The sequence below is a fragment of the Capricornis sumatraensis genome, chromosome 8 (assembly GCF_032405125.1).
Source record: "Capricornis sumatraensis isolate serow.1 chromosome 8, serow.2, whole genome shotgun sequence".
NCBI lineage: Eukaryota > Metazoa > Chordata > Mammalia > Artiodactyla > Bovidae > Capricornis > Capricornis sumatraensis.
The window spans coordinates 85863745-85891455 of NC_091076.1; the positions used below are offsets into that span (position 1 = coordinate 85863745).

The following is a 27711-nucleotide window of genomic DNA, read 5'->3' on the forward strand; positions in this document are numbered from 1 at the left end:
TTTTGATTTGTCCATCAGATCTGAAGGAGAGTCTTGCTAGGTAGGTAGTCTTGCTAAGTAGGTATTCTTGGTTGTAGGTTCTTCCCTTTCGTCACTTTAAACACGTCATGCCATTCCCTTCTGACTTGTAGAGTTTCTGTTGAGAAATCATCTGATAGCCTGATAGGAGTTCCCTTGTAATTTGTCATTTTTCCCTTGTTGCTTTTAATATTTTATCTTTATATTTAATTTTTGTTAGTTTGATTACTATGTGTCTCGGTGTGTTCCTTCTTGGGTTTACCCTTTCTGGGACTCTGTGTACTTCCTGGATTTTGTTGATTATTTCTTTTTCCATGTTAGGGAAGTTTTCAGCTATTATCTCTTCAAATATTTCCTTGGGTCATTTCTCTCTCTTTTCTCCTTCTGGGACCCCTATAATGTGAATGTTCATGCATTTAATGTTTAATAATTATTTTCTAAATGTGGGCTCTCACCCATCATCCGGAAGCTATGCCATCTATTAACAATTATTGTTTTCCCTGAGGAACTTTGCTTTCTCTTTTTCTCTGAGAATTATTTAATGGCTACTTTGGTTTTTTACCTTGGCTACTCAGAAATTCAGAATAAACTTTTGAAGTACAACCGTAGCAACTGGTTTGGTTGGTCCAAATTTTATACATATATAGTGAATTGTTAACATACCTAAAATCCTTTCTGGAAAGAAGGAATACATGAATTGGTAAAAAGTAAATATAGGTGAATTTAAAAAAAAGTAAAAAAATTTCTATTGGTTGGCTGGACATTTTTCCCTACTGTAGCAAATCATATTATAGTGAATAATTCTGTCACACCTGGATTGCCCTCTTTTGGTAATTTTCTTAGGATATAGTTGGGCTTCCCTGGTGGCTCAGAAGTAGGTCAGAGAACATGAGCAAAGTTACAGAAGTGGGTCAGAATAGGAACAGAGAGTGGTTTTTGGTATTTAGTAGTGTTTGGCCATTTTTAATGTGTACAGAATTGGAGAAGTAAGAATTAGTAGCAAACTCCATTTAATTTTTTATAACTTACGAATTTGAGTCTTTATTTACAACATATTAGCCCCTAGAGTTGTTACAGAACTGTTTATTATTTATTTGATTTTTCCCTTGGGAAAATTTTGTTGCCCTCCAGTTTAAAAGAGATGGCTTTTTTCTTGAATTGTGTAGAAGATGGCAAGATTTAGTGATTTTTTTTCCTTTGAATGAAAATCCACTTTTTAAAATTAAATGGAAAAATGCTTTTGACACCTGAAATACTCTGACCTTTCTACACTTCTGTCTCCCGTATTTGCTTTTCAAATTTGGCATTGATTTTAGTCTAATAAAATACCTTCAAGTCTTTACCTGAAACACTTATTGGAAAGAGAACTCTACTTATTGGTCATAAGAATTAGCACATCATTAGATGCAACATAATGGGAAGGCAGTAAAATCATTAACATTTTTAATTTTAAAGGAATAAATGGCTTAAAACATACTTCACATTTGAGAATTATTATTTAAAGTAAGGGCTATCTTTTAATGATATGGTTGATAAATTAGAATTTTCACAACACAGAAAAAAACAATCTTTTTCAGCTAACAGGTATAATTTCACACCAAAGTTAATAGTTGAGAGGACCTAAATATTTTCTGTCACTATTTTTTAAAGTTATTAAAAAAAAATAGCTTGAGGCCAATATAGAGCTTTATCAGCATTTTTACTGTACTTTGCAATTGGTAAAGAATGTTAATACTTTCAGAATTTCAGTAATACTCTAATAAGTTACTTCTGTTTTAATTTTATCTTGTCAGTAGGCTGTCCCTTTCTACATTATTTTTAGAATGATGTAAAGAGATATGATGATTTATATTTTTGTTGAAAGCATATTTGTTAAGGTAGCTTTAAAGTTTAGATTTATATTTCCCGATTTTAAAAAATTACAAAAATTTTATTATATAGAAAGTTTTTTATAGTTCATTTAACTTGAATCTAGTTCTTTGCAATACTAAGAATTCTGTGTATTTAATAAGTCTTATATAAGGATTTTTTTTAAAGAGTACATGAGAGGGAAGCAGACAGTTTGGCACAAGATATGCAAGATAGTATTTATGTAAATACTAACATTTTACTGCTTCTGCTTCATTAGGTAATACCTATGTGGCCTGCAGATCTGCTTTATGTTTTCTTATCTGTATTTGGAGTGTTTGGTTTCTGTAGACGTGTTGTTGATTGAGAAACTTAAGGTTGAAGTTCATAATTAATATCTAGAATAAAGTTTCATGGAAAATTAATTTTATGAGTAAGAATTAAAGAATTGATGGTGATTTAGCTTAGAGAACAGAATAAACATGAATGGTCGGTTCTTCTTTACTAAAGAAATGAATAAGGAAGATACCAAGTTGTTTTTCTATAAATTTGGAAGATTAAATCAGAGAAAATGAATTTGCTGTTTTTGGTTGATCATGAGGAAGTAGTTCTTGATCATGAAGATGATACATAGGAATGTGTGCTGAGGGAGAACATGGATTCTCCCTACAGAGAGACTTTAGGTGGTATGTAATACCTGTTTGAAAGATCTTTTGTTGAAGGTTAGGGACATGGTGAAGGACTTAATTGGCAGAGCAGAGGTTTTAATTGCTGTTTTGATGTGGTTGTGTCTGATTTGTTTGCTCTCAAGTGAGCATTTGATTCTTGCTTACCTGTTGAGACATTTAATGCTAAATTGTTCAAGGAAAGCTTCTGAAAGACCAGTGTCCGTCTTCTGAGGCCAAGTAACAGTTGGATTATCTGCCTTCCTTGAATAGTAAGAATTGATGATTCCTTTTGAGAAGGCAAATAATGAGTTGGATATGGAGTTCTAGCAGGTCTGTTTCTCTTTCTTCCCCCCATAGGCCTATCAGCAGTCTGATGGGGCAGAAGACAACAGATGGAAAAGGTGTTCCAAACTTGGCAAAGGCCACCAATCTAAGGAGGTAAGCTCTGATTTTGAGCAGGTAGAGCAGGTGGCTCTTCCTGCCTTAATCATATCCTCTTGCTCTTTAGAAAGATGAATGGAAAGAAAGAGCAATTAAAATGAGGCTAAAGTATCTTCATTAGCTATTCTAAAGGAAACATTTTGAATTAGTCTCTTGATTCTTCTCTTATCTTTCCCCCCTTACTCTTTTTTTGTTTTTTGATTTTTTTGATCCCTTGATTTATTTTTTTCTCCCATTGAGTATTGACAGCTTAAAAATTGGCAGATTAGTTATATGTTGTTTGGGGATAGGAAGGATGAACAGAATCTTGTTTATTTCAAGTTAATCTCAGCTTGTGGCTAGTTTGAGTAAAATGATTGATATGATTTTAGGATTTTTCCTGAGATTATTTTGAAGTTTGGATTCACATGATAACTGTTAGACTAGAAACAATCTTTTCTTGTTTAAGATTGTTCTTCATATCTTCAGATATGATACAATAATATAGGTATAGGTTAGCTTTATGATACTTGAGATTTGGGGGATTGTCTACCATCTTTGCCCAGATGGGCCTTTCTTTCCCACTTTCCCATCCCTTCTACTTTTCTTTTCATTTCCTTACTGATTACTTAATGGCATTCAGGACTGTGAAGATATGGCTCTTCCCAACATTTAAATGTACTTGTCATATAAACACTATACCATCTCATGTGACTTTGGCCTTGAGAAAACTGAGTCCATTGACTATGCTGTTGTGTTGATCTAAGTAGTATGTTGAGAAAAGAGTGAAAGATTCTTAATTTGTATATGATCTTGGTGGTTAACTCATATATCTAAAAATATAATATTGATTTTCACAATCATAGTACAGTTAAAACATGAAATGCGGGAAGCCATAGATAGTTTCTGTCAGGATACTTGCTGGAAATGTTAGGTTGGAGAAAATAATGGCCAAAATAATATTCAGAAAATCATCCAGAATAACAAAGATATAAACTATTCTTTAGCACCATGGGGTGACACACCTTTGATAATTTAGAATGTCTTTTAAGAGATTTTTTATGCATGTTTGTGAGCTAATGTATGAATTAAGGCAACTCTAGTTAGTTGCTGTAGCAAATAAGCCACAAAAGACATATATAATGACTCAGATGTTATATGTTATTTTTTGTTCATGTGAAACTTATTTATTTGCTGTGCCATATTACCCAAACCAAGGGTTAAACTTGGGCCATGGTACTGGAAGTGTTGAGTCCTAACTCTTGGACTGCCAAGGAATTCTTTCCCCATGTGAAATTTAAATCGATTGTTTCTAATACATGGGTGGCTCCTTTGGAGACACAGACCCTTTCCAATTTTGGTCCAAGTTTGTCATACTTACATTGAGTTGGAGGAAGAGGGAAAGAGCATGGAGGATTGTATGTGGAAGGTTTTTATTGGACGAGGCCTAGGAGTAGCACACGTAGCTTTTGCTACTGGCTGTATAACTCAGTTAGAAGCTCACTTACAGAGGCTGAAATATGTAGTCTAGCCTTGTATCCCACGAAAAGAGAGAAACTGCTTTGGGTAATAATATCTGGCTAATCTTTCCTTTAGCCTAAAAGCCTTAGTAGATGGTACATGATTTTGCTCAAGTATTGAGGCAAGGGAGGGGATGTACTTAAAAGCTAAGCAACCATCTACCTGCCTATTCCTTCTACTGTGAGTAAGTAATCTGAGGAAGAGAAGGTGAGCTAAACTTTAATGAAAATAGAGCATTTATGATTTGTACTCTGATCTGATTTTTTAAAAACTTTAGGTTTACTCTGGTTTAATTTTTATTATCACTTTAAAACTTTGCTGGACATTCATTTATTCAACAAACACTAAGTGTTGAGATTTTCTTTTTTGTTCGCTAACTTTTCCTTTTTTAAAAAATAAGTTACTATTAAATTGAGATATACTTTTTTGATACCTATGGTAAAGGATAAACTTTGAATGACACTCCTTGCTCTTTTAAAAAAATGTGGTTTGTGTAGCATAAAATCCATCATTTTAGAGTATAGAATTCAATGGTTTTAGTATAATCATAAATTGTACAACCATTGTCATATCTTAATTCCCCAGAACATTTTCATCATTCCAAAAGGAACACCATACCTGATAGTACTCATTATTTCTGGCTTTCCCTAGCCTGTAGTAATGTACTGTATGGTGCTGTGATCTCTATGAAGTTGCCTGTTCTGTATATTTCATGTAAATGAAATCATACAGTATATGGTCTGAGTTTCTTTCACTTAGCATAAAATTCATCCACGTTGTAGTGTTATTGTTATTTAATTCCTTTTTAAGGGTGAATAATATTCCATATGGATATAATACATTTTATGACTAGCCTCCCAGCTTTAATTGTCTGTTTATCATGTTAAACAGGCAGTTGGTTCTCAGTCTCAGAACTAGAAGCAATCAAAAGTCTTCCTTGGCTGTCTGAAGTTCTACCTAGCTTTGTAGAGTTGAAAGAAGATATTCCTTGAGATTCTCATTGGCATTCTGACTTGTTTAGTTAGTAGTTCATAAATGGCGAAGTAGATATCTTAATATTTGCACTGTCTTTGAATCATATTCTTTTGAATATGGTTGTCCAAGGTAGCAGGTAATAAATTAGTGTTCTTGTTTTGATTTGTATAATACATCTGGTTGTAACTATACAAAAGAAAAAACGTATTTAATTTTAATGGGGTAGAGAAACAATTTAAGTGCCTCAAATAAGTAGACTCTTAAGTAGTTTTACTGGAGTGGAGAGGAGGATGATACTTAATGCTAGAGAAACTGATTACCATTTCATTAATTTTATTTATTTTGAAGTATAATTGACTTAAAATATTATATTAGTTACAACATAATGAATGATTTGATAATTTTTATATATCACAAAACTCTCTTCCCTCTGGCAAGCAGTAGTTTGTTCTCTGAGTCTATATATTTTGTTATATTTCTTTTTTTAATCTCACAAATAAGTGAGATCATCAGATACTTGTCTTTGTCTATTTCACTTAGGGTAATATTCTCTCAGGTTCATGCATGTTGTCTGAAAGGGCAAGATTTTCATCTTTTCTATGTCTGGACAATATTCCACTGTGTGTGTGTGTGTGTGTGTGTGTGTGTGTCAAATCACATCTTTTTTTTAAAAGGTTTTCTTTGTTTATGGCTGTGCTGTGTCTTTATTGCTGTGTGGGCTTTTCTCTACTTGTGGAGAGTAGAGACTGTTCTCTAGTTACGGTGCACGGGCTCCTTTCTGTGGTGACTTCTCTTGCTGTGGAGCATGGGCCCGAGGGTGTGCGGGAGAGTAGAGGCTGCTCTCTAGTTACGGTGCACGGGCTCCTTTCTGTGGTGACTTCTCTTGCTGTGGAGCATGGGCCCGAGGGTGTGCGGGCTTCAGTAGTCACAGCACATCGGCTCAGCAGCTTCAGCTCCCGAGCACAGGCTCTGCAGCACAGGCTCAGGAGTTGTGGTGTGTGTTATCTTTCTGGACCAAGAATCGAATCTGTGTCTCTTGCATTGGCCGGCAGATTCTTTACGATTGAGCCCCCAGGGACGCCTCCATATCTTCTTTATCTATTCATCTGTCGATGGACACTTAGGTTGCTTCTGTATCTTAGCTATTGTATATAATGTTGCTATGGTACGTATATATTTTTGAATTAGTGTTTTTATTTTCTTTGGATACATACCCAGAAGTGAATTCCTGGATCGTATGGTGGTTCTGTTTTTTATTTTTTAAGGAATCTCTATACTGTTTTCTATAGTGGCTGTAGCAATTTAACATTCCCACCAATAGTGCACAAGTGTTCTCTTTTCTCCACATTCTTTCCAGTACTTGTTATTTCTTGTCTTTTGGGTAATAGTCATTCTCACAGGTATGAGATGATGTCTCATTGTGGTTTTGACTTGCATTTCTGTGATAATTAGTGATGATGAGCATCTTTTCATATGCTTGCTGGCCATCAGTATGTCTTCTTGGGAAAAATGTTCAGGTCTGCTCATTTTTTAATCAGATTGTTCTTTAAAATAATTGTGTTATATGAGTTCTTTATGTGTTTTGGATATTAACCCCTATCCAACATATCATTTGGAAATATCTTCTTCCATCTAGTAGCTTACCTTTTTGTTTTGTTGATGGCTTCATTTGCTCTACATGAGTTTTTTAGTTGGATGTTTCCCTACTCATTTATTTGTGCTTTTATTGCCTTTGCCTGAAGAGAGAAATCAAAAAAAAAAAATTACTAAGACCAATGTCAGAGTGCATACTACCTATGTTTTCTTCTAGGACTTCTATGGTTTCAGGTTTTACATTTTAGTCTTTAGTCCATTTTGAGTTTATTTGTGTATATGAGGTAAGAAAATGGTCCAGTTTCATTCTTTTACATGTAGCTGTCCAGTTTTCCCAGTGTTATTTATTGAAGAGACTGTCTTTCTCACAGTGTATATTCTTGCCTCCTGTATCATAGATTAATTAACCATTTAAGTATTGATTCATTTCTGGGCTCTTATTCTGTTCCATTGATGTATGTGTTTGTTTTTGTGGCAGTACCATACTGTTTTGATTACTGTAGCTTTGTTATATAGTTTGAAATCAGGGACCATTTTACCTTAGTGTTGTTTTGTCAAGACTGCTTTGGTTCTTTGAGATTTTCTGTGGTTCCATAAAAACTTTAGGATTATTTGTCCTAGACTGCTCAACAGGTAAAGAATCTGCCTGCAGTGCAGGAGACACAGAAAACTTGGGTTCAATTCCTGGGTTGGGAAGATCTCCTGGAGAGTAGGAAATGGCAACTCACATGAGTATTCTTGCCTGAAAAATCCCATGGACAGAGGAACCTGGCAGGCTACAGTCCATGGGGTCACAAAGAGTTGGACATGACTGAGCATGCATGCGTGTGAAAAACCCTATGGGTATTTTGATAGAAATTGAATTGAATCTGTAGACTGCTTTGGATGGTGTGGAATTTTAACCATACTAATTCTTCTAGCCCATGATAGTGTTTAGAGTACCAGTCTTTCACTTCCTTGGTTATGTTTATCCCTAGATATTTTATTCTTTTTGGTAGGATTGTTTCCTGAATTTCTCCTTCCAATAGTTCATTGTTAGTGTATAGAAATGCAACAAATTCCTGTATATTAATTTTGTGTCATACAACTTTACTGAATTCGTTCATTCTCATAGTTTTGTGGTAGAGTCTTTCTTCTATGTGTAGTAGTGTGCCATCTGCAAATAGCTATAGTTTTACTTCTTTTCCAGTTTGAATGCCTTTTATTTCTTGTCTGATTTGTGGCCAGGACTTCCAGTACTATGTTAAATAAAAATGGTGAAAGTAGGGACTTCCTGGCAGTCCAGTGTTTAAGACTCTGTGCTTCCACTGCAGGGGGCACAGGTTTGATCCCTGTGCAGGAAACTAGGGTCCTGCACGTTGCACAGCACAGCCCCCAACCCCCCTCCCACACAACACAAGCGGTGAGAGTGGATGTTCTTGTAGGAAAAGCTTTTAGGTTTTTACTGTCGAGTATGATGTTAGCAAGGAGATCCAACCAGTCAATATTAAAGGAAATCAGTCCTGAATATTCATTGGAAGGACTGAAGCTGAAACTCCAATACTTTGGCTTCCTGATGTGAAGAACTGACTCATTGGAATAGACCCTGATGCTAGGAAAGATTGAAGGTGGGAGAAGAAGGGGACGAGAGAGGATGAGATGGTTGGATGGCATAACCGACTGAATGGACATGAGTTTGAGTAAGCTCCGGGAGTTGGTGATGGACAGGGAAGCCTGGTGTGCTGCAGTCCGTGGGGTCAGAGAGTCTCACGCGACTGAGCGACTGAGCTGAACTGATGATGTTGGCTGTGACTTTGTCGTATGTATCATTTGTTTTGTTGAGGTACATTTTCTCTGTTCCCATTTTGTTGAGAGGTTTTCTTTTTATCATAACTGGATGAATTTTGTCATGCTTTTCCTGCATCTTTTGAGTTGTGTGATCATGTGTTTTTATTCTTGATTTTTGTTAACATGGTCTGTTGAATGATACACTGCATTCGCTTATATTGAACCATCCTTGTATCCCTGGGAAAAATCCCACTGGAGCATTGTGCATCATTCTTTGGTTGTCTTGTAGAATTTTGTTCACTAATATTTTGTTGGGGATTTTTGCATCTATTGTTCATCAGGGATATTGGCCTGTAATTTTAATATTTTTTGTGTGGTGTTTTTGTCTTGTTTTGGTATCAGAGTAACCCTGGCCTCATGGGTTTAGACACATTACTTTCTCTTTAATTTTTTACAGTTGTTTGAGAAGGATAGGGATTAACTCTTCTTTAAATGTTGGGTGAAATTCCCCCTGGTAGTCTTCTGCTTCTGACGTTTTGTTTGTTGGAAATTTTATTTATTTATTTATTACTGATTCCATTTCTCTACTAGTAATCTGTTCAGATTTCCTAGCTTTTCCTGATTTAGTCTTGGAAGATTGTGTGTTTCTAGGAGTTTATCTGTTTCTTATAAATTGCCTAATTTGTTGGTGTATAATTGTTTGTAGTAGTCACTTTGGACTGTTTGCCGTTCTGTGGAAACTGTTGAAACTTCTGTTTCATTTCGTATTTTATTTGGACCCTCTTTTTTTTCTTGAGGAGTTTGACTAAAGATTTAGTAAGTTTATCTTTTTTTTCTATTTTGTTAAGAATCTGTTTCACTTATTGCCAGTCTAATCTTGATTATTTCCTTCTTTCTGTTAACATTGGGTTTTGTTTTTCTTTCTTTATGTGTAAGGTTAGAGGTTTATTTGAGATTTTTCTTGTTTCTTGAATTTTCCTCTTAGAACTGCTTTTGATGTGATCCATAGATTTTGGAACATTATGTTTCCATTTTTATTTGTTGCAAGGTATTTTTTGACTTCCTCTTTGATTTCTTCATTTGACCCATTGGTTGCTTAGTAGCATGTTTACTTTCTATATGTCTATTTTTTGTAGCTTTTTCATGTGGTTGATTTCAGGTCTCATAGTGTTGTGGTTTGAAAAGGTGCTTGATATGGTTTCAGTATTCTTAAATTTATTGAGACTTGTTTTGTGGCCTAGCATGTGGTCTGTTTTGGAGGATGTTTCACATGCATTTGAAATGGATCATAACCCCTCCCCCAAAGAGGACTGCACAGTGTTTGCAGCTTTTGGATGGAATGTTCTTAAAAAGCATAGTTATAGATGAGAGACAAAATCAGGATACAATAGTGAATGTATCAGACTAATTGGCTGATATAAAATACAGTCAATTTACATTTTTAGGTGACTATGTTCTACTTTTCCCCTGGATGTTTTTTCTGTCTTAAGAAATAAAATTAGTTGTATTAAATAGCGTAACAGGTAAAATAGATCTGTACAAAAAGCTGAGTGAGAGGTTTGTTTAAGTGTACTTGTGATTTATTGTGTATTAAAAACAGTGAAAATATGAAAATCATCTGTCAGCATAAAAGTGTGTAATATGCAGCAGTATTAACTGAAAATATCTTTGTATTTTAAGAAAATTAACTTTTGTACTTAGGTGAGATGATGAGTATTTAAGGCTTATAGTTTTAAGATTGTAGACTTATGAAAATAATAGGAATAGACTGTGGTGCATCCATACAGTGGAATATCATTCAGTGCTGAAAAGCAGTGACATAGTGTGCCATGAAAGCACACGGAGGAGCCACGAATAGACACTGCAGAGTGAAAAGCCAGTCTGAGAGGCTACATACATTAAAAGGCTTGATGGGCGGAATGGATGGTGGGAGGGAGGAAGGCAGAGATGAATCGAGGATTCTTAAGGCAGTGAAACTACTCTGTATGAAACTTTAATAATGGTGGATGTGCTTGTGTGCACTCTGAGTTGCTCAGTCATGTCTGACTCTTTGTGACCCCATGGGCTGCAGCCCGCCAGGTTCCTTTGTTCATGGGATTTTACAGAGAAGAATACTGGAGTGGGTTGCCATTTCTTCCTCCAGGGGATCTTCCCAAGCCAGGGATCAAACCTGCATCTCTTATGTCTCCTGCATTGGCAGGTGGATTCTTTACCACTGAGCCACCTGGGAAGCCCCATAATGGTGGGTACATGTCATTATATATTTGTCCAAATTTGTAGAATATTCAGTACCAAGACTTAACCCTAAGGTAAACTTTGGGGTTTTGGTAAGCTTTGGTTTGGGTAATTATGATGTGTCAGGTAGGTTCATTGACTGTCATATATGTACCACACTGGTGTGGGATGTAGATAGTAGAGGAAGCTCTGGGTGTATGGCGGTAGGGATATGTGGAAAACTGTACTTTTCTCTTGGTTTACTATGAGCCTAAAACTGCTCTAAAAAATAGAATCTGTTAAAAAAAATAACAGAGTAAGAGGCAAATCCCTGATAGCTCAGTTGGTAAAGAATCTGCGTGCAATGGAGGAGACCCCGGATCAGTTCCTGGATTGGGAAGATCTGCTGAAGAAGGGATAGGCTACCCACTCCAATATTCTTGGGCTTCCCTTGTGGCTCAGCTGGGAAAGAATCTGCCTGCAATGCAGGAGACCTGGGTTCAATCCCTTGGTTGGGAAGATCCCCTGGAGAAGGGAAAGGCTACCCATGCCAGTATTTTGGCCTGGAGAATTCCATGGACTGTACAGTCCATGGGGTCTCAAAGAGTTGGACATGAATGAATGACTTTCACTTCACTTCACTTCAAGAAGCAAGTCACATATAAACTGTGTGTAGTTTGTATGTACTAAATGCCTTGTTTTATGTCATATAGGGTTGCTAAAAAATAATATATATATAGATAATTTCTATGAGATTAGTAAATATAATGTGAAAGGGTTGATAAGAGAATGAGTTGATAGTTTATGAAATTTATTTTTCATTCAAAAATAAGAATATGATGCTAAATGAAAATAAGTGAAATGTAAGTTTAATGACTTAAGAAGCAATGAGTGGAAGGTTAAGTAATTATCAATAGAAACAATCCAAAATGCTTTAATGGGACAGAGTGATTAATAGGAATTTAAGAAATTTTTGTAAATAAGCCTCAGCCATTTTGAATAATGATCACTCTCATTTAGGTAAGTATAGGAAATTTAGGTAAGTATAGGAAATGCTTTAATGGGACAGAGTGATTAATAGGAATTTAAGAAATTTTTGTAAATAAGCCTCAGCCATTTTGAATAATGATCACTCTCATTTAGGTAAGTATGGCCATTAGTGGTATTTTGGGGTTTTATGTTTCCATTTCCACATTCTTGCTATTAAGTAGTACAAAGCAACCCAAACCAGTATCAGTTAGCAAGCTGCTATAAACTGGACTTGTTTCTATAAGCTGCAAGCCCAGCTCTCTGTCCCAGGTCACTTGATAAACATCTTGTATGAAAGTTCCTCTCCATGGTTATCTTAATGATATTTAGTTCTTGTATTATAATCAGCTAGGGCTGCCATAATAAAATACCACAGACTAGGTGGCTTAAATTGCAGAATTTTTGTACACTTCTTAAAAGAAGTTTTTCTTTCTTCCTTTCTTTGTCTTGACTGTGTCAGGTCTCAGTTGTGGCACACAAGATCTTCAGTCTTCACTGTGGCATGTGAGATAGTTGTGGCATGCAGGATGTTTAGTTGAGGCACAAGAACTCTTGGTTGCAGCATGTGGGATCCAGTTCTCTGACCAGGGATCGAACCTGGGCCCCCTGTGTTGGAAGCACAAAGTCTTAGCCACTGGACCACTGAGGAAGTCCCCTCTGACAGTTCTAAAGGCTGGAAAGTGCTGAGAGGCTTGGTTTCTTCTGAGACCACTATCTCTTGCTGAGTGTGACCTTTTCTCTGTGCGTGTGTAGGGAGAAAGAGATCAGTCCAATGCAGTTAGGACCCCATCTTTATGATTTCATTTAACCTTAATTACCTTTTTGTTTTATTTTTATTTGTTTGTTCACACTGTGTGGCTTGCAGGATCTTAGTTCTACCAGGAATTGAACCCAGGCCCCAGCAGTGAAAGTGCTGAGTCCTAGCCACTGAATCACCAGCGAATTCTGCTTAATTGCCTTTTTAAGTCCTGTCTACAGGCATAATTACATTGATTACGGGTTCAGCATATGAATTTGGGCAGGACACAGTCAGTCTCTAACAGTTGGGTCAGGAGACAATAATTCTCCATGGGAGCAAAAGTGGTATGGCTTGATATATCTGATGCTGAAGGGTCTTGCGGGCCATAATACAGGTTCCCTCCCTCTTCTTTACTTTCTTTTGTTCTGTCACAGGAAGTTGTTGAAGGGTTTTGAGCAGTCACTATCTGACTCCAGGCTACAAATTTAAGAATACAGAGGAGAAAAGACTAGAGCAGAGACACTAGTCAGAAGATAGTAGTAATAATCCAGGCGTGAGATGATGTATTAGATCAAGGTGGAGGTAAAAGAAAAGGTAAAAAGTTGTCAGATTCACGATTTGTTCTAAAGGCAAAATGGACAGAATTTGCTGATGGAACGTAATGTGGGAAAAGAAAAGAGCAAAAGTACAGCTGCAAGATTTTTGCCTAAGAAAATTATGGGAAAGAGCAGATTTGGGAGAGAAAAATCAGTACGTTTTGACTTTGTAGACATCATACTATACATAATTTTTTGTTTCAAAATTTCAGATGTAGCAATAATATTCAACATCCTTCCTTTAAGTTCTAGGCACTATTCCATGTTAGTGCTTATGGATAATGATGCATTCATTTTAACAGTGGTTTCCCAGGTATCGCTGCTGCTGCTGCTGCTGCTAAGTCACTTCAGTCGTGTCCGACTGTGTAACCCCATAGACGGCAGCCCACCAGGCTCCCCCGTCCCTGGGATTCTCCAGGCAAGAACACTGGAGTGGGGTGCCATTTCCTTCTCCAATGCATGAAAGAGAAAAGTGAAAGTGAAGTCGTGTCTGACTCTTCGCGACCCCATGGACTGCAGCCCACAGGCTCCTCCGTCCATGGGATTCTCCAGACAAGAGCACTGGAGCGGGTGCTGCTAGTGGTAAAAAATCTGCTTGCCAATGCAGAAGACACAAGAGAAGAGGGTTTGATCCGTGGGTGGAGGGAAGATTCACTGGAGTAGAAAGTGGCAACCCGCTCCAATATTCCTTCCTGGAAAATTCCATGAACAGAAGAGCCAGTGCTTATGAATAATACTACATTCATTTTAACAGTACCTTTAATTGTTGTATTAAAAACACATATGCCAGAATACTGCAGTGATAAGGGAACACTCTGTCTGACTTCAGTACCTTTGGACTGTGAAACTTTTGCACCTTGTTTTATGTCCCTGCATATGTTCCAGTGTCTGTTGCTTTATAGTCTTTGGGAACTTGAATCGAATTTGTGTCCTGCTTTTGTGTGAAAATTGTATAAGTTTTAATTATGTTGAATTGGTCCATAGTGCTTTTCAGGTCTACTGTATCCTTTTACTTTTCTATCTATTCATTCTATTAATTTTTGAAGGTTTGATATTGAAGATCCAATTTAAAATCTTAATTTATTTACTTAAAAAATAATTCTAATATATAATGTAACTATGTGTAACTTTGTTCTGTAATTTTTTTTCTTGTTCTGTAATTTTAAAGTCTCCTGTAAATGTGTTATACTTTCATAATTTAAAAAATAGAAAAGAAAGAGAAAAAGTGCATGTGCCAGGTTCTGTTCTATGCCCTTTTCAAATATTAGATCTTCCTTAATCCTGATAACCAACTCTGATATATTATTATTATTCTTCAACTATAAATAAGGAATAGAGGTCCAGGGAGGTTAGTATACCTGATATAATGTAACTTGGAAGTAGCCTAGTTACTACATTGCAGTCTATCATATGACTGTCATAATTTACTTTTCCAACCAATTGATGACATTTGGGAAGGGAATTCCAAATTAATTAGGTAAACTAAGATTTTTACTTGGAGCTTCAATGTCAAACTCTCAAAAATTAATAGAATGAATAGACAGAAAAGTAGAAGGATATAGTGGACCTGAAAAGCACTATGGAGAAAAGCACATAGAATATTCATTTTCATACCTTTGGGCATCAAGTGTATTTCCATAGCATAAATAAGAATAGTAACAGGGGGTCAGATTATACACGTTGCTTATGTTAATACCTGTCACCAACATGATGTTCAAAAGTGTAATTCCAATTTATTTTCCAATGATGGCAATCATTTTTTATTTCTTTTTATATTTCCCCAATCTGGTAATATTTCTGCTTATCTCCCTGTACATTTTAATGATGAATCAGCACAGTTTATTTGTTATGGTTCTGAGTAGTCTGTTTAAATCCTGTGCTATATGTAGAATTTATAGGAGTTGTTGGAGAGCATAAAGCATGAGTATTTAGCCAAGGAAAGTGCTTGTGTGAAGGAGGTACATGTTATGTTTGGAATCAGATGGGATGGAGCTGTTTACACAGTAAATTCATTAGATAATAACTCCTCCCCAAAGGGGACTGCACAGTGTTTGCAGATTTTGGATGGAATCTTCTTAAAAAGCATAGTTATAGATGAAGGACACAATCAGGACAAAAGAGTGAATGCATCAGACTAATAGACTTATGTAAAACAGTCAATTTACATTTATCCTAACTTCAAGCACATTGCTTTACTAGCATGTGAGATAAGTGCAATTGTGCGGTAGTTTGCGCATTCTTTGGCATTGCCTTTCTTTGGGATTGGAATGTAAACTGACCTTTTCCAGTCTTTTGGCCACAGCTGAGTTTTCCAAATTTGCTTGCATATTGAGTGCAGCACTTTCACAGCATCATCTTTTAGGATTTGAAATAGCTCAAATGGAATTCCATCACCTCTAATAGCTTTGTTCGTAGTGATGCTTCCTAAGGCCCACTTGACTTCGCATTCCAGGATGTCTGGCTCTAGGTGAGTGACCACACCATTGTGGTTATCTGAGTCATGAAGATCTTTTTTGTATAGTTCTTCTGTGTATTCTTGCCACATCTTCTTAATATCTTCTGCTTCTGTTAGGTTCATACCATTTCTGTCCTTTCTTTGCATGAAAAGTTCCCTTGGTATCTCTAATTTTCTTGAAGAGATCTCTAGTCTTTCCCATTCTATTGTTTTCCTCTATTCCTTTGCATTGATCACCAGGAAGGCATTTTTAAAATCTCTCCTTGCAATTCTTTTGAACTCTGCATTCAAATAGGTATATCTTTCCTTTTCTCCTTTGCCTTGAGTTTCTTTTCTTTTCTCAGCTATTTATAAGGCCTCCTTAGACAACCATTTTGCTTTTTTGCATTTCTTTTTCTTTGGATAGTCTTGATCCCTGCCCCCCTGTACAATGTCACGAACCTCCGTCCATAGTTCTTCAGGCACTCTGTCTATCAGATCTAATACTGTGAATCTATTTGTCACTTCCTCAGTATAATCATAAGGGATTTGATTTTGGTCATACCTGAATGATCTAGTTGTTTTCCCTACTTTCTTCAGTTTAAGTCTGAATGTGGCAATAAGGAGTTCATGATCTGAGCAGCAGTCAGCTCCTGGTCTTGTTTTTGCTGACTGTATAGAGTTTCTCCATCTTTGGCTGCAAAGAATATAATCAATCTGATTTCAGTATTGACTATCTGGTGATGTCCATGTATAGAGTCCTCTCTTGTGTTGTTGGAAGAGGGTGTTTGCTCTGACCAGTGCATTCTCTTGGCAAAACTCTGTTAGCTTTTGTCCTGCTTCATTCTGTACTCCAAGGCCAAATTTGCCTGTTACTCCAGATATCTCTTGACTTCCTACTTTTCCATTCCAGTCCCCTATGATGAAAAGGACATCTTTTTTTTTGGTGTTAGTTCTAGAAGGTCATGTAGGTCTTCTTAGAACCGTTCAACTTCAGCTTCTTCAGCATTAGTTGCTGGGGCATAGACTTGGATTGCTGTGATATTGAATGATTTGCCGTGGAAACGAACCGAGATCATTCTGTCGTTTTTGAGATTGCATCCAAGTAAGCATTCAGACTCTTCAGTTGACTCTGATAGATTCTCCATCAAAATCCTCCAAGCCAGGCTTTAAGAGTATGGGAACCGTGAATTTCCAGATGTTCAAGCTGGATTTAGAAAAGGCAGAGGAACCAGAGAGCAAATTGCCAACATCCATTGGATCATTGAAAAATCAGGAGAGTTCCAGAAAAACATCTACTTCTGCTTTATTGACTATACCAAAGCCTCTGACTGTGTGGATCACAACAAACTGGAAAATTCTGAGAGATAGGAATACCAGACCGGCTGACCTGCCTCCCGAGAGATCTGTTTGCAGGTCAGGAAGCAACAGTTAGAACTGGACACGGAACAAAAAACTGGTTCCAGATTGGGAAAGTAGCACGGCAAGGCTGTATATTGTCACCCTGCTTATTTAATTTATATGCAGAGTACATTATTTGAAATGCCAGGCTGGATGAAGCACAAGCTGGAATCAAGATTGCTGGAGAAATATCAATAACCTCAGATACGCAGATGACACCACCCTTATGGCAGAAAGCAAAGAAGAACTAAAGAGCCTCTTGATGAAAGTGAAAGAGGAGAGTGAAACAGTTGGCTTAAAACTCAACATTCAGAAAACTAAGATCATGGCATCCAGTCCCATCACTTCATGGCAAACAGATGGGGAAACAGTGGAAACAGTGACAGATTTTATTTTGGGGGGCTCTAAAATCACTGCAGATGGTGACTGCAGCCATGAAATTAAAAGACGCATGCTCCTTGGAAGAAAAACTATGACAAACCTAGACAGCATATTAAAAAGCAGAGACATTACTTTGCCAACAAAGTTCTGTCTAGACAAAGCTATGGTTTTTTCAGTAGTTATGTATGGATGTGAGAGATGGACTATAAAGAAAGCTGAGTGCCAAAGAATTGATGCTTTTGAACTGTGGTGTTGGAAAAGATTCTTGAGAGTCCCTTGGACATCAAGGAGATTCAACCAGTCCATCCTAAAGGAGATCAGTCCTGAATATTCATTGGAAGGACTGATGCTGAAACTGAAACTCCAATACTTTGGCCACCTGACGCAAACTGACTCATTGGAAACAACCCTCATGCTGGGAAAGATTGAAGGTGGGAGGAGAAGGGGACAACAGAGGATGAGATGGTTGGATGGCATCATGAACTCAATTGGCATGAGTTTGAATAAACTCCGGGAGTTGGTGATGGACAGGGCTGCCTGGCGTGCTGTAGTCCATGGGGTCGCAAAGAGTCGGACACGGCTGAATGACTGAACTGAACTGAATTAACACAGTAGATTAGTTTTGGATTAGTTTATGTGTTGATTTGAAGTTTGTATTCTTTTGCTTCTCTTTGTTTTCCTCAGTATCCTGTTTGTGAGATTCCTCCATGATGTGCACAGCAATAATTTATTCATTTTCATTATTGTATAGTATTCTAGTACATGAATATTTATACATTTTGCAGTTGATCAATATTTGGGTTAGTTCCATGTTGGAACATAAATAATGCTGCTGTGGGCATTGTTTTAAAATGCCTTTTGGTGGACACATAGACATATATCATAGTAATGAGCTTGTTTTGTCATAGGAGTGGCATATAATTCAACTTTATTAAATCTTGCCAAACAGTTTTCAAATTGGTATACCAGTTTATACTCCCACCACCAGTGTATGAAAGTTGTACTTTTTAAAAAAGTCTTTATTGAATTCATTACGATATTGCTCCTGCTTTCTGATTTCAGTTTTTGGCCAGGAGGCATGTGGGATCTTAGCTCCCTGACTGGGGTTAGAAACCCTCCCATGCACAGCCCCCCGCAACCCACCCCTCTGGAGGGTGAAATCCCAACCACCGGACCACCAGGGAAGTCCGAGTGTGAAAGTTCCTTACCAGAACTTGTTCCTTACCAACACTTTTTATTTCAGGTCTTCTGACAGGTATATAGTGGATTTTTGCATGGCTTGCGGGATCTTTGTTCCTTGACCAGGGTTCAAACTCAGGCACTTGACAGTGAGAGTGCACAGTCCTAACCACTGGATTACCAGGACTACCACATTTTAGTTTTGATATGTATTTCATCATGATTAATTAAGTTGGTTACATATTTTACGTGGCAGTTTGATACTTTTGAATTGTAGTACCTGTGATTAGGTTCTTTTCAGAAGAGAGGGTTTTTTGTTTCAAGTAATAAAGGAGCACTCTCTATACTTTTTTCCTCCAAAATGAAAATTTAAAGTAGATTCCAATACATAAAACAAATTAAAAGAAGTACTTCTTGAGAGGCAGAATGCCATGATAAATAAAAGCAGATTCTGGGCCTAGTCTCATCCATTAGGAGTTGTAATTCTGCCATTTACTAGTTTTATGAATTTGGGCAAGTTACTTAACCCCTATTTACTTCAGTTTTCTTATCCTTAAAATGAAATGTAATGAAGTTTCATCATAAAGTTAATGTCATGGTCAAGTTAGGTTTTTAATATAAAGTACCTAGGACAGTGCATGGTACTTGACAAGTACTGTGTAATTCTGGCTGTTAGTGGTGGAGATGAATATAAATTTATTTATGAACTTATACAAAGTTAGTTGAGAATGAGGCTCTACTGTTGTGCACAAATTTGAAATGAGGGTTATGGATGATCAGTTCAGTCGCTCAGTCATGTCCAATTCTTTGTGACCCCATGGACTGAAACACGCCAGGCTTCCCTGTCTATCACCAACTCCCAGAGCCTACTCAAACTCATGTCCATCGCATCAGTGATGCCATTCAACTATCTCATCCTCTGTTATCCCCTTCTCCTCCCACCTTCAATCTTTCCCAGTGTCAGGGTCTTTTCCAATGAATCAGTTCTTTGCATCAGGTGGCCAAAGTATTGGAGTTTCAGTTTCAGCATCAGTCCTTCCAATGAATATTCAGGACTGATTTCCTTTAGGATGGACTGGTTGAATCTCCTTGATGTCCAAGGGACTCTCAAGCGTCTTCTCCAACACCACAGTTCAAAAGCATCAATTCTTTGGCACTCAGCTTTCTTTATAGTCCAACTCTCACATCCATACATGACTCCTGGAAAAACTATAGCTTTGACTAGATGGACCTTTGTTGGTAAAGTAATGTCTCTGCTTTTTAATATGCTGTCTAAGTTTGTCATAGTTTTTTTTTTTTTTCCCCAAGGAGCATGCGTCTTTTAATTTCATGGCTGCAGTCACCATCTGCAGTGATTTTGGAGCCCCCCAAAAAGTAAAGTCTGTCACTCTTTCCACTGTTTCCCCATCTGTTTGCCATGAAGTGATGGGACCAGATGCCATGATCTTAGTTTTCTGAACGTTGAATTTTAAGCCAACTGTTTCACTCTCCTCTTTCACTTTCATCAAGAGGCTCTTCAGTTCTTCTTTGCTTTCTGCCATAGGGTGGTGTCATCTGCGTATCTGAGGTTATTGATATTTCTCCTGGCAATCTTGGATTTCCCTGGTGGCTCAGATGGTAAAGTGTCTGCCTACAATGTGGTAGACCCGGGTTTAATTCCTAGGTCGGGAAGATCCCCTGGAGAAGGAAATGGCAACCCACTGTAGTACTCTTGCCTGGAAAATCCCATGGACAAAGAAGCCCGGTAGGTTACAGTCCATAGAGTTGCAAAGATTTGGACACGACTGAGCGACTTCACTTTCTTTTCTTTTCTTTTCCCTGCAGTCTTGATTCCAGCTTGTGCTTCATCTGGCCCGGCATTTCTCATGATGTACTCTGCATATAAGTTAAATAAGCAGGGTGACAATATACAGCCTTGACATACTCTTCTCCTGATTTGGAACCAGTCTGTTGTTCCATGTCCAGTTCTAACTGTTGCTTCTTGACCTGCATACAGATACCTCAGGAGGCAGGTCAGGTGGTCTGGTATTCCCATCTCTTCAAGAATTTTCCATGGTTTGTTGTGATCCACACAGTCAAGGGCTTTGGTGTAGTCAATAAAGCAAAAGTAAATGTTTTTCTGGAACTCTCTTGCTTTTTCAATGATCCAGCAGATGCTGGCAATTTGATCTCTGATTCATCTGCCTTTTCTAAATCCTGGTTGAACATCTGAAAGTTCACAGTTCACATACTGTTGAAGCCTGGCTTGGAGTATTTTGAGCATTACTTTGCTACCGTGTGAGAAGAGTGCAATTGTGCGATAGTTTGAACCTTCTTTGACATTGTCTTTCTTTGAGATTGGAATGAAAACTGACCTTTTCCAGTCCTGTGACTACTGCTGAGTTTTCCAAATTTGCTTGCATATTGAGTGCAGCAGTTTCACAGCATCATCTTTTAGGATTTGAAATAGCTCACCTGGAGTTCCATCACCTCCACCAGCTTTGTTGTGGTGCTGCTTCCTAAGGCCCACTTGACTTCGCCTTCTAGGATTTCTGGCTCTAGGTGAGTGATCACACGATTGTGGTTATCTGGGTCATGAAGATCTTTTTTGTTTCTGTCAGGTCCATACCATTTCTGTCCTTTATTGTGCTCATCTTTGCCTGAAATGTTCCCTTGGTATCTCTGATTTTCTTGAAGAGATCTCTAGTCTTTCCCCTTCTACTGTTTTCCTCTCTCTCTTTGCACTGATCACTGAGGAAGGCTTTCTTATCTATCCTTGCTATTCTTTGCAATTTTATTTTAGCCTCAGTCTCCAATTTTTTGTTTTGGTTGCACAATTTGAGGAAAATTTTGATTCATATAGATGAGCAATTAAAAACACTTAAGGTTCACCCAGTAATTTTAGGATTGTGCTTTTAGAACAATTTAATTGACAAAAAATAGTAGAAAATGTTTATATTGAAATTGTTACTAAATATAATATCTACATTTGGTTGGATTTCTTGTTTTTAAATAAAAATCACAGAGGCTTCAGTATCTATTGTGTTATCACAGAACAGCTGCCTTACAGATTTGCTTTTTATTGCTTTCAGCCACAAAATAAGATAAGCAGCCCATGTCCTCAGGCCTTCCATGGCCCGATAATTCTCTAGCTAGTATAGTGTATGTACTTATTGTTGCAAATTTAATGAGCCAGCACATAGGCTTGATTAAAAACAAACTGAAAGAGCTACACTTTTCCTAATTCATGGCATATTTTCAAGGTACTCAAATAAAGGTGTAGAGCTACACAAATACAAAACATGAGTTTACCAGTCAGCACAAGTTATGTGTTACGTGGTGTCTGGCATGTCAATGTTAGGCATATAAAAACCTTCATGTATGTGCTGTTACAGTTCACAGTCACCAGCTGGCTCTTATAAACAATCTTGCATGTGTGTAGCTGTCTGACCGTTATAGCAAGAGAACGTTTCCAACTATGCTCACGCTTTCAAACAGACGAACGAGAGTATCTTGACAGACTCCTTTAGCACCAGCTTTACCTGGCACCAGCCGACTGTCGCCCACTGCTCTTAGTCAGCATGAGCTCCTGCAGCCTGGCCGTCTCTCCTCTGCCTCGCCGGCTCCATGGTTCTGTGTTCCCGTCTCTGTAGTAGCAGTCCCTGCCTGCTATAGCCCCGTGCTGTCTAACTTGAGCACTGTAATTTCTTCCTGGTCCTGCTTGGATTCCATTTTCTCTCAGAATCATTCCTCTCTGGTACCATCTTTTTCTCTGAAATCCTGTCCTGACACTGTGTATGTCGGGGTCTAAAATTTATTTTTAAAATATTGAAATTGTGCTCTATCCCAACTCAGTGCTACTCACAAACTCCATCAGCAGAGGGAGCTAAATACAGGAAGATGAGTCCCTGAAATTAAGACCTGAAGTTAAAGAAAGTGCTTATAAAAACAGTAACATGTTCATATACTGCTCAGTAATGAAAAAGAGGTGGAATACTATTAGAAATCAGTGGTTTGGGGTTCAGTTCAGTTCAGTTCAGTCGCTCAGTCGTGTCTGACTCTTTGTGACCCCATGAATCGCAGCACGCCAGGCCTCCCTGTCCATCACCAACTTTCGGTGTTTACCCAGACTCATGTCCATCGAGTTGGTGATGCCTTCCAGCCATCTCATCCTCTGTCATCCCCTTCTCCTCTTGCCCCCAATCCCTCCCAGCATCAGGGTCTTTTCCAATGAGTCAACTCTTGGGGTTAGGCTCAGGTTAGGCTCAACTCTTGGGGTTAGGCTCTGTGAGGAGATTTGTATAATCTTTTTCAAAGAGGTAATTCTCTATCATGTTAAAAACCTACTTAGATAAGGATGTTTATTATATAAGCATATTGGGAGAAGCAGTTAGATGTTTAGTCTTTTTAAAAATACTCTGTTTATTCCCTCTCCATAGATTTTATTAAGGACATGAAGCAAGGTCACTAGCCTTGTGAAGAATTTCATATGGAGTAACGAGGCTTGAAGTTACCAAGGATTATGGATAAACCAGTCCAAGTTTAAAAGATAGAATTTTCAAGTAAATTTTTTATTTGGTTTTGATTAAGTGTATGTATCTTAATTTCAGTTAGCAGACTTGAAGAAAGAGAAGCAGAACTGAAGAAAGAATATAATGCCTTGCATCAGAGACACACTGAGGTGGGTTTCTAGGTTGGTTCTTACCATATTAACATTAAGATAAAGAAATTAACCCTAGAAAATATGTTTTAATTTTTCTTTGAAAATCAGCCAGTGTTATCCTTGGGGGTTATTATTCACAAAGACTTTAAATTTCATGTAGCATTTACTCAGTTACCAAATGCTGACTTTAATGTCTTTTATCTGGAGTTAACTTTTCATGTTATGAAAAACGTAATTATTAAGGCATTTCCAATAGTTATGTTTTTGACTGGTTGAGTAAAAACCTAACTTGTACATATTAAAAAGTATACGTGATACTAATAGAGAGAATTGATATAACTTATTGTGATACCTGTTGGGAAATGATGGATTGCTAAATTGTTGGTCAGAGTCTCTACATTTTTAATTTGTATTAAGCTCATAACAAATGGCAAACACATTATAATGTCTTAAAATGGCTCTAAAACAGGCTTTCTGCATGAAGTTTCAGTGTTTTAGTTAATAATTCTAGCACATAATCTCTTTAAAGCATCTTAGAAAATGTACTTGAGGGTCTTTTTAAACTCCTTTTAATGATTCTCTGTCAGCCTTTTCTGTGTTGCGTTTGTTTCTCTCTGTCTCCTCCATGTGAAAATTGTGAACTAGGGTTCACATACTTAAATAGAATTTTCATAGACATATGCACTGTTACATGAAGAAAATGATTGCTCTTTCTCTTTCTAGTCCAGTCTTTCCCATGATACAGATGGTTACAGTCTTTAGCTTCCATTTTCCTTTCAGCATTGGGGGTGATCTCTTATCCTGCCTCTGGTAGGGACCTATATTGTTGCTTTTAAGTAGTATAAAACCCCACCGTACTCAGTTTCATTTGTTTTTGAGAGTAATGTGCTTTTAACACCTTCCACACCTTGTTGGAATTTCTTCCTGGCATGTGAGGTTTGTTACTGTTTTAGCTAACATAGCCATGTACCAAGCATGAAGTGTCACGGAATTGATATTGAGTGGTAAAGGAAAAAGACTGGCCACAGAGGGCTGGAACTGTAGAGCTCTGGGAAAACAGAAACAGCTTACACAGCAGCCTTTCAGTATGAAAAGATAACCACATTTTAGTAAGATGGTATTTGGTACATATTAAGACTGTTAAAAAACAATTGGTTGTTAAAGGTTTATTGTTTGTTCTTTTCACACCATTCATTTCATGCCCCAACAGTGCCCTGTACTGGTAGTTATCATCGATGCTGATAATTACAAACACGTTTGGGGGAATAGGTTTATGTGCCATAAATAATTGGTAGTAATGAATTATGTTTTTCTTAATTGAAGGTTTTAATTAATCATTGTAATAATTGAGGATTGTTAAATTGAAATATGTCTAAAACATATGCTGTCTTGAAAAAGTCATTGTAAAGTGAAATAACATATTTTCTCTCATATATGTACATATTTTTTATATTTCTATTCCTTCAGAGAAGAACGGTCTAAAAGAAGAAGGATCTCAGGAAAATCTTAAATACCAAGGCAGAGAGTTGGGCCTGTCTAATAACTGTGACAGATCTTACATGTAGCATTTTCACAAGATCCCCTCCTTTAGACATAAGCAGCTTCTGTCCTCTGATAGGCTGTCTGTATTTTGCTCTGCCTCAAGGAATGTTTATAAGACACAGATATGGCTTCTTTAAAATGTGTTTGTGTGTTTATACATCTGTACTAGAAATACCATTCAATTAGCAATTATAAATTGCTGCTGCTGCTGCTGCTAAGTTGCTTCAGTCGTGTCCGACTCTGTGCGACCCCATAGATGGCAGCCCACCAGGCTCCTCTGTCCCTGGGATTCTCCAGGCAAGAGTACTGGAGTGGGTTGCCATTGTCTTCTCCGTATAAATTGCTATCCAATGCTAAAGAACTAGGTCGTTTAAAGGTAAATTTTTAAAACCTTCAGAGAAAGGAAGTCTGAAGGGTTTAATTTTTCCACTGTTACTTCTAACTTAGTAACCTTTTTAAAGGTACACAGGAAAGTTGTTTAGACAGCACTTCTATCAAACACGTTGTTTGCTGCATAAGGGAAATCTCGGGCTCATTTCGTAATATGAATAACTGTTCTCTAATCAAATTTTGACAGAATGTGGTCCACTGGAGAAGGGAATGGCAAACCACTTCAGTATTCTTGCCTTGAGAACCCCATGAACAGTACAAAAAGGCAAAATGATGGGATACTAAAAGAGGAACTCCCCAGGTCGGTAGGTGCCCAATATGCTACTGGAAATCAGTGGAGAAATAACTCCAGAAAGAATGAAGGGATGGAGCCAAAGCAAAAACAATACCCAGTCGTGGATGTGACTGGTGATAGAAGCAAGGTCCAATGCTATAAAGAGCAATATTGCATAGGAACCTGGAATGTTAGGTCCATGAATCAAGGCAAATTGGAAGTGGTCAAACAGGAGATGGCAAGAGTGAACGTCGACATTGTAGGAATCTGCGAACTAAAATGGACTGGAATGTGTGGCTTTAACTCAGATGGCCATTATATCTACTACTGTGGGCAAGAATCCCTTAGAAGAAATGGAGTAGTCATCATAGTAAACAAGAGTCTGAAATGCAGTACTTGGATGCAATCTCAAAAACGACAGAATGATCTCTGTTCGTTTCCAAGGCAAACCATTCAATATCACAGTAATCCAAGCCTATGCCCCAACCAATAATGCTGAAGAAGCTGAAGTTGAACGGTTCTATGAAGACCTGCAAGACCTTTTAGAACTAACACCCCAAAAAGATGTCCTTTTCTTCATAGGAGACTGAAATGCAAAAGTAGGAAGCCAAGAAACACCTGGGGTAACAGGCAAATTTGGGCTTGGAATACGGAAAGAAACAGGGCAAACGCTAATAGAGGTTTGCCAAGAGAACGCACTGGGCATAACAAACACCCTCTTCCAACAACACAAGAGAGGACTCTACACGTGAACGTCACCAGATGGTCAACACTGAAATCAGATTGATTATATTCTTTGCAGCCAAAGATGGAGAAGCTCTATACAGTCAACAAAAACAAGACCGGGAGCTGACTGTGGCTCAGATCATGAACTCCTTATTGCCAAATTCAGACTTAAATTGAAGAAAGTAGGGAAAACCACTAGACCATTCAGGTATGACCTACATCAAATCCCTTACGATTATACAGTGGAAGTGAGAAATAGATTTAAGGGCCTAGATCTGATAGATAGAGTGCCTGATGAATTATGGACGGAGGTTTGTGACATTGTACAGGAGACAGGGATCAAGACCATCCCCAAGAAAAAGAAATGCAAAAAAGCAAAATGGCTGTCTGGGGAGACCTTACAAATAGCTGTGAAAAGAAGAGAAAGGAAAAGCAAAGGAGAAAAGGAAAGATATAAGCATCTGAATGCAGAGTTCCAAAGAATAGCAAGGAGAGATGAGAAAGCCTTCTTCAGTGATCAGTCCAAAGAAATAGAGGAAAACAACAGAATGGGAAAGACTAGAGAGCTTTTCAAGAAAATTAGAGATACCAAGAGAACATTTCATGCAAAGATGGGCTCGATAAAGGACAGAAATGGTATGGACCTAACAGAAGCAGAAGATATTAAGAAGAGGTGGCAAGAATACACAGAAGAACTGTACAACAAAGATCTTCATGACCAAAATAATCATGATGGTGTGGTCACTCACCTAGAGCCAGACATTCTGGAATGTGAAGTCAAGTGGGCCTTAGAAAGCATCACTACGAACAAAGGTAGTGGAGGTGATGGAATTCCAGTTGAGCTATTTCAAATCCTAAAGGATGATGCTGTGAAAGTGCTGCACTCAATATGCAAGCAAATTTGGAAAACTCAGCAGTGGCCACAGAACTGGAAAAGGGCAGTTTTCATTCCAATGTCAAAGAAAGGCAATGCAAAAGAATGCTCAAACTACCGCACAATTGTATTCATCTCACATGCTAGTAAAGTAATGCTCAAAATTCTCCAAGCCAGGCTTCAGCAATACGTGAATCGTGAACTTCCAGATGTTCAAGCTGGTTTTAGAAAAGGCAGAGGAACCAGAGATCAAATTGCTGATCATGGAAAAAACAAGAGAGTTCCAGAAAAACGTCTATTTCTGCTTTATTGACTATGCCAAAGCCTTTGACTGTGTGCATCACAATAAACTGGAAAATTCTGAAAGAGATGGAATACCAGACCACCTGACCTGCCTCTTGAGAAACCTATAAGCAGGTCAGGAAGCAACAGTTAGAACTGGACATGGAACAACAGACTGGTTCTGTCTGTATGTCAAAG

The 27711-nt window shown here is 37.7% G+C and overlaps 1 protein-coding gene across 4 annotated transcripts in view; it reads left to right on the forward strand.

Moving 5' to 3' along the window:
- Positions 1–27711, forward strand: part of SPAG9 (sperm associated antigen 9) — a 156505-nt gene that overhangs the window by 39755 nt on the left and 89039 nt on the right. For all 4 annotated transcript variants that reach the window (XM_068977188.1, XM_068977191.1, XM_068977187.1 and 1 more), the window contains exon 3: positions 23373–23443. In XM_068977188.1, coding sequence (XP_068833289.1) covers positions 23373–23443 — 71 coding nt within the window. The remainder of the gene's footprint in view (positions 1–23372; positions 23444–27711) is intronic.